The sequence below is a fragment of the Papilio polytes genome, unplaced genomic scaffold (assembly GCF_000836215.1).
Source record: "Papilio polytes unplaced genomic scaffold, Ppol_1.0 DF824047.1, whole genome shotgun sequence".
NCBI lineage: Eukaryota > Metazoa > Arthropoda > Insecta > Lepidoptera > Papilionidae > Papilio > Papilio polytes.
In genome coordinates this window covers 2872091-2881495 of record NW_013525157.1, presented here as the reverse complement: position 1 = coordinate 2881495, position 9405 = coordinate 2872091, and the positions used below count along the sequence as shown (strand labels likewise).

At 34.1% G+C, this 9405-nt stretch overlaps 2 protein-coding genes across 2 annotated transcripts; both read left to right on the top strand.

Annotated features, from left to right (window-relative positions):
- Positions 1-2947: 2947 nt before the first annotated feature.
- LOC106100339 lies at positions 2948-5465 on the top strand. The gene is made up of 5 exons (XM_013279164.1): positions 2948-3035; positions 3478-3870; positions 4491-4643; positions 5065-5208; positions 5458-5465. The coding sequence occupies exons 2-5, from the start codon at positions 3828-3830 to the stop codon at positions 5463-5465; spliced, it is 348 nt and encodes a 115-aa protein (XP_013134618.1). The 5' UTR covers positions 2948-3035; positions 3478-3827.
- Positions 5466-6542: 1077 nt separating this feature from the next.
- Positions 6543-7563, top strand: LOC106100338. The gene is made up of 4 exons (XM_013279163.1): positions 6543-6599; positions 6698-6803; positions 6956-7038; positions 7393-7563. The coding sequence occupies exons 1-4, from the start codon at positions 6543-6545 to the stop codon at positions 7561-7563; spliced, it is 417 nt and encodes a 138-aa protein (XP_013134617.1).
- The last annotated feature ends 1842 nt before the right edge of the window (positions 7564-9405 follow it).

Here is a 9405-nt window from a genome sequence, read left to right as displayed (position 1 = left end):
CGCTAAGAATTTGCAGACGCGACTAACGTTTTTCTAAGAACGGAATGCTGTTATAAGGGTCTCCTTCAACATAATTAGTTCACTTGAACCGGCTCTAAGTTATGTAGCTTTGTCATTCCAGTCTCTATATTATTTAATCGTAGGTCCATTTTCCAGCAAAAGCAAGGTTTTGTGTTAAAACTTTAAGTAACAAACTGTTTCATGGATTCTTGGCCTAAGTTCTTCGTACTTAGAACTATTTGGATCAACCTTAAAATATTGCATAAAATAGATTATCTTACTAAGTAAATAAACAAACATTACAAAAGGTTTTCAAAAACTTACCGATATGCTAAAAAAGGTAGCGATTGTTATCTCAAATCGACCATGGCTTAACAAAAATATTATGTAATTAAAGACAGTAACACTTTCATTAGACGAAACCATGAAAATCTACTATTTATCTTCTTTAAAACAGTATTGCTAGTGTTCTTTCATACAAGTTTTTAAATAGTAAAACAAATGCCATTGTAATTGTAAACTCTAATAGTAACTCTGTCAGCATGTTAATTAAAATCCGTGCCTTCCCGTTTTGTAATCCGATGCACTGGTTAATGAGAACGTGACAGGAACACTCTGCAACTCATTGTATCGAATGAGACAGCTCCTGACACGAATATGTGTACAGTCGCGGAAATTCGCAGTGTTCTATTTACAGAAATAGTGCCATATTGTATCGAGTAACCCCGCCTCTTAAAAATTACCAATTACTAGCACTGAGTTGCGCGAAGTATAAGATAATACTTATAAGAAATTAGCCGTGTCACTAAATGGTTGTACAGTCACGTACAGTCACGTTTTAAAGCTGTGTTATGGTTTTTGTTACTCGTTATCCTGTCAAAATGTTCAAACGACTGTAGCTTTAAGATGGTGCACCGTCAGATTGCCCAATTGTACAATTGTAGCGGCACGTGTACTTGCGGTTAAGGGAGAGTTTCATGTAACTATAATGTCACAGTGTACTGAATCGGTTCACATTTTTAAACTCTTTGACAAAGTATTGCAGCGGTTATTGTGAGATATTTTGAGCCAAAACTTGTGCTCAAAAATATTACAAGGCTAATAAAGCAAGAAATAGGTCTTTGATTAATTTCCGATACAAAAGGGGAATTGTGTAAAATTCCACAGATAGTTTAGCTATTCGAACGGAAATGTGCACAAAAAAGATGAATAAAAAGTTGTAAATCTGTAAGAGGTATTGTTTTGTTCCTATCTTTCAAAGCTTTAACCTTCCATTAAAACGGATCATTGACCTAACATTATAGTGAGTTTTCACTGCCGAAACATCGGTAATAAATATTAAGTACTTTCGCTTCTTTACCAATTAGATTTTTTCTATGTTACAATAATTGGATATTTTTTTTAAATTAATCATTCTGGATGGATAAGAAATAAGGCAGGAAAGTTATGTTACGTTTCTTTTTTGTCACATAATTGAGGCCCCCTTAAATGTATAAATAAATATTTAACTAGCTTTAAATAAAATTAATTGCGATAGAGAACTGAGAAAATAAAAAAAAAATAGAAAAATGCGAAACATACAACAAAAAAAAAACGCTTTATCTTTGTTTTAGTGAAGAATGTGCAAAGATGTTATTTACATAATAACTGAAAAGTATATTCATAATCTGTAGATTCGAAAGCTGTTCCGTTCGAGCGACCCGTCTACATTGTTTGCAGAGGGTAGTGCGATCGACGCATATTCATCAAGCCAGGACAATGGAAGCCCAATGTTCAGTGGTGTGATTAATGGAAAAGAGCCAAGTCGTTGCACATCAGACTTGAATATCAGATTTATATACCAAATAATACAGTATTTTATTCGTATTGAAATATGAATTCCTTTATGTGCTCTAAACCTTCTCGTGGTAGTTAAAAAACTTTTCTGAAGTCCCATCAACTACTTGAACAATGGTCAAGAAATACAAATACGACAAATCTAGTTTTTTGTTAATTGGCGAGAACATTTTAAAAGTAAATTTAAGTATAGCGCCATCTATAATCTGTACTTGGTTGTATTCTCTGTAGAACATTTGCTGCTCAAATTATTACATTTTACAAACAAGAACAATTCATGATTTTATTAATAGATGGCGCTGTAATAGATATTATATTTTGAATGATTTTTTTTAGTATCCCAGGTTCGAAACCAATTGCAAGATTATATTTTTACTCAGTTATCGGATTCCTAAAGTTTGGATAGTTTGCGAGTAGCTACTATTAGAATATACCATGTTGCATTAATGTTCGAGATCTTAGTATGTGAAACAGCTCATTTTCTATGCTAATTAAATTTAACAATTTAAGAACTTATAAAATGTGCGAAAGAACATTCTTTGCCGTGCTTCCCGTTTAGAACGAATTCGCGAGCGTTCGAGTATCGCTCGGCTGCGTCGTTGCTCATTTATCACGTCGTGAAACGTGAAAGAAATCACGAAATCACTGAACCGTTGCTTTTCCATTTACAGAGTATTTTCGGCATCTCATTCAAATGATACTTTTATTTCACTTTCAACTGTACTCGAGATGTAAGAAGAATTCTCCGAAAAGCGAAAGATTCCTAGGAATTTCTTACGACTAAATGGAAGTAGAATTTATATCTGCGTAACATTGCTAACACTGTTAATCCTTGCAGAAGGGATTTTAAGATAATTGGAGGAACAATATATTATGCATAAGACAATGTTTGACGTGATGACATCTAATAATCGATAAGCGCTGGATGCATACCAGAAAAGCATGACTCATTGTCACGTTTTGCCTGAGCCGAGGGTGCAAGCAAGAAATCGGCAAAGCGATAGAGAGGCACCACCGTCCTATGCGTTTGGTTTGTGATGCATCTGTCTCTCTTGCACTCCGCCGGCCGAGGCGTCCGAATAGAAGAGAGACAGCGGCAGCATTCAACCTATTCGTGAATCGTGTTAACTGTTTCTAAGGTGAGGTGAAAAGATAACGTGGTTTCCGTCGTTTTTTACAACAGTAAATGCGGCAAAAAGGTAATTCGTTTTTGCATACAATTTCATATCTTTCTTCATAGTTTTTTGACTATTAAAAAGTAACATCGACCGGCGAGTGCAGAAATAAGGTTATGCGTAGGTATAATACTTACCACTGAATGGAGCGTTTTATACAAACATGGCGTATAATCGCAAGACGATTTTGGAATTGGCATTATTGTGCGTATGCGTATGCGAGACGGAAAAGTATACCAGTACATTTAATGAAATTTTTACCCAAATGTAAATACATCAAAAATATTTAAGTTATCGCAGTACAAGGCAATTACTATATTAAGAAGGTTTTGGCGGACTTTTCAAAACAATCATTTTTATAATTTTCGATTGTGATATTAATTTAATCGTTTTAAATACTTCATTAAACTAAATCTTATTTTTAAAACGTTAGCTCAATGTTTCAAAAAAATAATCACTTTAACAGAACCGCTTACAAACACGCTATGGCTGATCAACCTGACGAACCTATGAATCTGACACTACCTTCAAGAAGAAATGTACTCACGGAATCGCAAGATTCTGCTGCATCTACATATGCAACGCCATTTGCTGAGCTACCAACAATAGCTGCTCCAAAATCGAAAGCACAGAAACAACGTGAATACAGAGAGCGTATAGCAGCATCCAGAACTTCTAAACAGGCGATAACTGCGAGGAAATCGGATGCCGAAAGACAGCGCAACTACAGACTACGCAAAGCGGCTAACTCGGCTCTTGTCACTAATTCATTAAAATCGACTGCTGCCTCCTCTTCCCGTTCAGGGTCCAAATCGAATGACTTTCAAACTGATACCCAGCGAAAGCTCAGACACCAGAAAAGGCAAACTACAGCAGCAGAACCAGCACAAATCCCTGTTCAATCAAAAACAAAGACACGATTATGGACCGTCGAAGCCTCATAGAGACGAATGTAAATATTGAAAACGTCACGAAAGAACTTGAAGCTAGGATTATTTTACAAAACGATGACAAAAGCAATTTTCAAAAAGAAGAATCAAGATCAGCATTTTTCCAACAGTTGTTAGAAGAAGATAATGCCGAGAATATCAAGGATGTTAAGCAAATCGTCGCCATTCACGAATTCCCCACCATGAAGATACTTCCAAAAACCACCAACTCAGAACGTCAAAATTATTTTGTGACAAAAACCGCAGAAACTACGACACAAAACAACTGTCAATGTATTAGATGAGGAACATGCTTATGGTGATTATCATGCTGACTATCTTGTTTATAATAATGATGTCCGTAATGCAGGTACATTATAACTTAATACTAAAACAAGTAATTGCTTTAAGTAATTTAATTACTTTCTCTATTTTAATTGCCTCATTTAAATTATATTAACAAAATTAGCAAAAACATTGAGTTCAAGTAATTGACATTGTCCAAATTTTTTCATTTTAAAAAATGAACTTGTATTTTGTTTTGAAGATGGTTCCTTAGACGTTGATGGTGTGGCGGAACTTAGTGAAGAGCCAAGCAATGGTAAAAAGTTTTGCTTGCTCCCAGACTACGAGAAAGACATTTTTGAAACAGATAAATCAGAGGCAGTGAAGGACATAGCTGAAACATGGAATCAGGCTGAGGGTAAATCAATACTAAATTAAGACAAAAAAAATAGTGTCCGTTTTAATTTCTTTTACAATGTTACTGGTGCACTAAGCTAGATTAGGTGAGATACCTATGATACCTATGATAGATACCTTTACGCCCCACCATGTCTAAAATTGTATTCTGCCCTGCAACTCGTGCGATATTCCGACCCGTTAAAGTTTCTGGATTTACGAATACTTAAATAAATTACGTGGCTTCTATAGTTACATTAAATTATTATTCTTAAAACTGCTGAAATGGTAAGTGGAAAAATTGAGTAAACTAACTCCTGAGGATTGATTTTTTTTTCGCTAGTTTGAAATATTCAAAATATTTTCTACTTGTGTAATATCTGCGATATGAAGGTATTACATTAAAAATTGTAGGTAATCATAATAAATTGTAAATTTAACAGCTGCATCAGAATTGCTACAAGAGAGAAAACCTAAAAGGAAGACTGAAGCAGAAGTAGAGAAAGAAAATGATAATACAGAGGAGGCAGTAGATGCAGAATTTGAAGCGAAATATGAACAAAATGATGCCCACCAAGAAAAAGGAGGTATTTTACGAAATAACTTACATATCCACTTTATTAACTAAATTTTTCAATCATAATCTCATGATTGAATTATTAAAAAATACTGAGTATTTCTTTTATAACAACTAACCTAATCTTTTGAGTTTAATAGAATTTAAATTCGCTAAGCACGTAGATTTGGTTTGCATGCTATATATAAGATGTCTCATTTCTTAAATTTAATTTAATTTCTCTTTAAAATGTTTAAAACACAATTCACTTATTTTTCAGATAAGTAAAATGATACTGAAGGATCGGCAAAAGCTGGTAGTTATGAGTTGAATACCAATCTAGAAACTGAATCTTCAATAAGAACCTGTATTCAGTGTAAAATAAAAAAAGACTGCATTTACCACTTACTAAACGATAATGACCATGAAGAGGATATCCTCTTCATGGTCATTATCAATATATATACAAATATTTGTAGTGAAGAACAAGCCCAAGTAGCCGACTCGAAATATGTTGTTGAAGAAATTAGTCCACAGTTTCTTACTTGTTCACTATGTAAAGAAAGTAAAGTATGCTACTTGAATTATAAATTAAATGGTGAAAACACAAATTACTGTTCAATAGATTGCTTACATGCAATGATGGCAGATGAAAGAGACAAATATGTTCTTAAAAGGAGAAAGATAATATTGAATGAGATAAAATTAAAAATGAAGTGTTATGTATGTTATAAGCGCAAAAACTGTTTGTTCTCCATGACACTGTATGGAACTATGTATTCTATTTGTGACCAAGTTTGTGTTAAAGCTTTAAACGATGCAGAAAATGGTAGGTATGTATCATTTTTATATTTATTCTAAGAAAAAGCTTATACAACTAAATTTAATTTTAACTACTTAAGATAATTTAGGTATATTCTACAATTCATATTAGTGTAGCGTTGAAATAAGTTAAGAAACTGTTTTTTTTTTAATTTCAGATCAATGTTGCTCTTTACAATCTACGAAACCTCAATCCCCCAATGTTTTTGCACTAAGTTTTGTATGATAATGTCCATCAGAAGTACGCGTCACATAGGGTCGTGAAACTGGTGTAAAATTAAAAAGTACAACTTTGACATGATTCGACGTAATCAAACTAACGGAAAAATACTTTTAATGTGCTCACTCTATTGTTTGAATCTTTATCAAGAATCAGTAAATGCTGTTGCTTTAAGAAGGTATTGTTTTTTTTTTTAATTGATAGGGATAGTTCCTTCATATTAAACTAAATGTGACCCATTACATAATTTAATCATGATATTGTATTTTAGAACAAAATGTGTCACTTGTAAATGTACTTTTTTGGTGCAGTACCAATTATCAATGTCTAATGCCACAGTGAGGAACTTCTGTACATATCAATGTGCTATGACATTTCAGGTAAACAAATTTCAATAAATTAAGTCAGGTAATCCTAAATGAATAGAATCTCGTAAAGAATACGTTGAAGTAATTTAATGTGGCCATTACTATTCTAGGGCCAATACTCAGAACACCCCCCATTGGTATCAGAGGAAACATTAGAACAGTCAAAAGCTATACCAATCGGTGCGCCCAGACAAATTTACCCTTCGGACAAAAATGGTAATCAGTTTATTCTTTTAAAATCATCACGAATTAAAACTGTAAAGGACAAAATGATTACAATCTATATCTATATTATCCTATCTCTAAAAATGGCTAACTAATGTTTATTTTGTAATTGCAAGTAACTTATTGGTCATCGTTTATTCCAGATGCGAAAAATGTACAGCGGAACTCATCACCACTGCCTGTTATATCGAATGTGCAGTCCTTACCACCCCCGCAACTCGTGCTCGAGGAGCCGGAGCCAGCACCCAGATCCCTTTCACCTCCACTTTTACCTAAACATTTGACGCCGCCTCCTTTGCTGCCCAATGTCTATAACCACGTAATAGAAAAAACACTGCCTCCAAATAAAGTCGAACACAAAGCCACAATGTCGAAACCGATGATGACATCAGAAGGTGTTTCCTGCTGTCCAACTCCTAGTTCGAATAGTTCGAAGGAATGTCAGACTGACTCTAACTTAGATCGGAAAATATTAATACCTGTACCTGTACCGATTTAAGTTCCCGTACCGTGTGCCATATGGTCTTTACCCTTCCAGATACCTTTTCCTGTTCCGCTACCGATACCGACGCCCGTATTCATTCCAACAACGAGAAAGTCAGCCGAAGGCATAATGAAGGAGATGAATAAAATTCACGATAAAATTCAGACGGATCCTTTGGAGACGGAAATGCCTATGATAGCGGGAATGGTGGCTGGTGACAAGAAAAGTGATCATATTGATTTAGATACTGATGATGACAATGGTTAGAAGTTTCGGATACAACCGAGCATATGCATGCTACAAATGTATTTCATTCTTGAATTGTAATATGAAATTTAAAAGTTTATTTGAATACCAACGTAGTTTGACTGTAACTATTATGTTGAGTATACTCACGATTAGCAGAATGCAATCTCTTTAGTAAGATTCGCCAGGAAGGCATGTCAAAAATATTTTGCAGTAATAAAGATGTAAGAAAATGATAATAATTTCTTTGAATTCTTGTATGATGAAATATTTAAATCAGATTGAAATGGTTTCTAACGACAGTTAAAAAATCATTGACTTATGAATAGCTGTAGCAAAAACTTTAATCGTTAAGTAGTTGCTGCATGGAAGGCTATGTTAGGAGTTTATTTAGTATGCACATAACTATGTAGGTATTGTATATAATGTATACTGTATAGTAATTACCGTTGACTTGATTATATCCAATTAGAAGTTAACAAGCTCGGATGGATTATGTTATGATTGATTAACTACTTAATTACAAATGTTTGTTACAAATTATAGAAACACGGCTCGGTGTTAATTAATTTTCATACTTTAGTCAACTCGATGAGTTTTGGTCAAATTAAACGAGAACGTTCTGCGTGTTTTGACTTATAATTCATTGTCTCAGTCAAAAACTTTCTCAATTTATTACGCACGAGCTGTTGCCCGCGACTTCGTCCGCGTGGTATTAGAAATCATACGAACTATATAAATAACAAAAAGCTACGTATCCCTCGGGAACCGGACACCTCGGGGATGAAGCTTATCCCATGTATACTCCAGACTTTGTTTTACATCTGTGCCAAATTTCAATAAGATATGTTGAACCGTTGCAGAATGATCGAGTAAACATTAAAAAACTAAATTAATGAATCCCACGGGAACCGTAACTTATCCCTGGATAAAATGTAGCCTATGTGTTCTTCCAGACTATGCTCTAAACCTGTGCCAAATTTCATGGAGATCCGTTCAGCCGTTTAGGCTACAAACGCTAACAAACATCCATCCATCCATCCATCTAAACTTTCGCATTTATAATATTAGTAGGATTAGTAAGATTAAGAAAATGTCAGTATAATTTGGTTATACTGTAAATTTCATTCAATATTATTGATCAGGTATTATTGAGACGCTCAAAAGAAGCTACTACTATTAGGCTATTCACTATAATTTAAAAACCAGTTTTCACCAACAAAATCTTAAGATACGTATTTTTTAGTTAGTTTTTCTTTCATTGTCATTTCTCCTTTAAAGAATTTACCTGTTTTTACATTAAATATAATTTAAGTTACATAAAATATATATAGATTAATATTAAACTGAGACAGTTCGTTAACCGCATACCGGTTAAAGTTACATTGCGCGTGATTAATGGAACTAACCCTCGACTTTACGTTTTTGTGATGCAAATGACTCGGGTTTCCGTAGTCGAGTTAACTGAGGGGTACAGCAATCGTAGCCTTTACAGCGCGTTTACTGCTCTATTCAAAATTTCCATTGAACCCTTATTTAATATCAAGCGTCACATTTTGATTTAACCTCTATCATTTTCGGTCTCCGCATTGACGAAAATCTCTAGTCAGCTTTAACTAGAGCTTCAACATGTGAAGTCACTTTTGATTTGTGAGTTTTCACTGCTTTGATAAATATTGGCACTTATAATCCTTCACATTCTCTAGAAAAAAAAATTGAGACAGCAAATGAAACGCATAGTAATGTTAATACAATTACTTCTTGTTACCATTTTCCTCAGTTTCTGAATCCATATACAGCAAAGGTTTCTCTAGATCGTTCCGTTTTCATGATAATTACAGACGTTCTGCTACCCTTTGATGA

What these genes read in the sequence shown, in the direction of transcription:
- LOC106100339 (XM_013279164.1), top strand. Translation starts at nt 3,828, where the DNA reads ATGACTTTCAAACTGATACCCAGCGAAAGCTCAGACACCAGAA. An exon ending in CGAAAGCTCAGACACCAGAA is followed by an intron (nt 3,871 to 4,490) that starts AAGGCAAACTAC and finishes GTTTTGAAGATG; the next exon opens with GTTCCTTAGACGTTGATGGT. An exon ending in AACATGGAATCAGGCTGAGG is followed by an intron (nt 4,644 to 5,064) that starts GTAAATCAATAC and finishes TAAATTTAACAG; the next exon opens with CTGCATCAGAATTGCTACAA.
- LOC106100338 (XM_013279163.1), top strand. Translation starts at nt 6,543, where the DNA reads ATGTCTAATGCCACAGTGAGGAACTTCTGTACATATCAATGTGCTATG. An exon ending in TTACCCTTCGGACAAAAATG is followed by an intron (nt 6,804 to 6,955) that starts GTAATCAGTTTA and finishes CGTTTATTCCAG; the next exon opens with ATGCGAAAAATGTACAGCGG. An exon ending in CACCCCCGCAACTCGTGCTC is followed by an intron (nt 7,039 to 7,392) that starts GAGGAGCCGGAG and finishes ACGCCCGTATTC; the next exon opens with ATTCCAACAACGAGAAAGTC.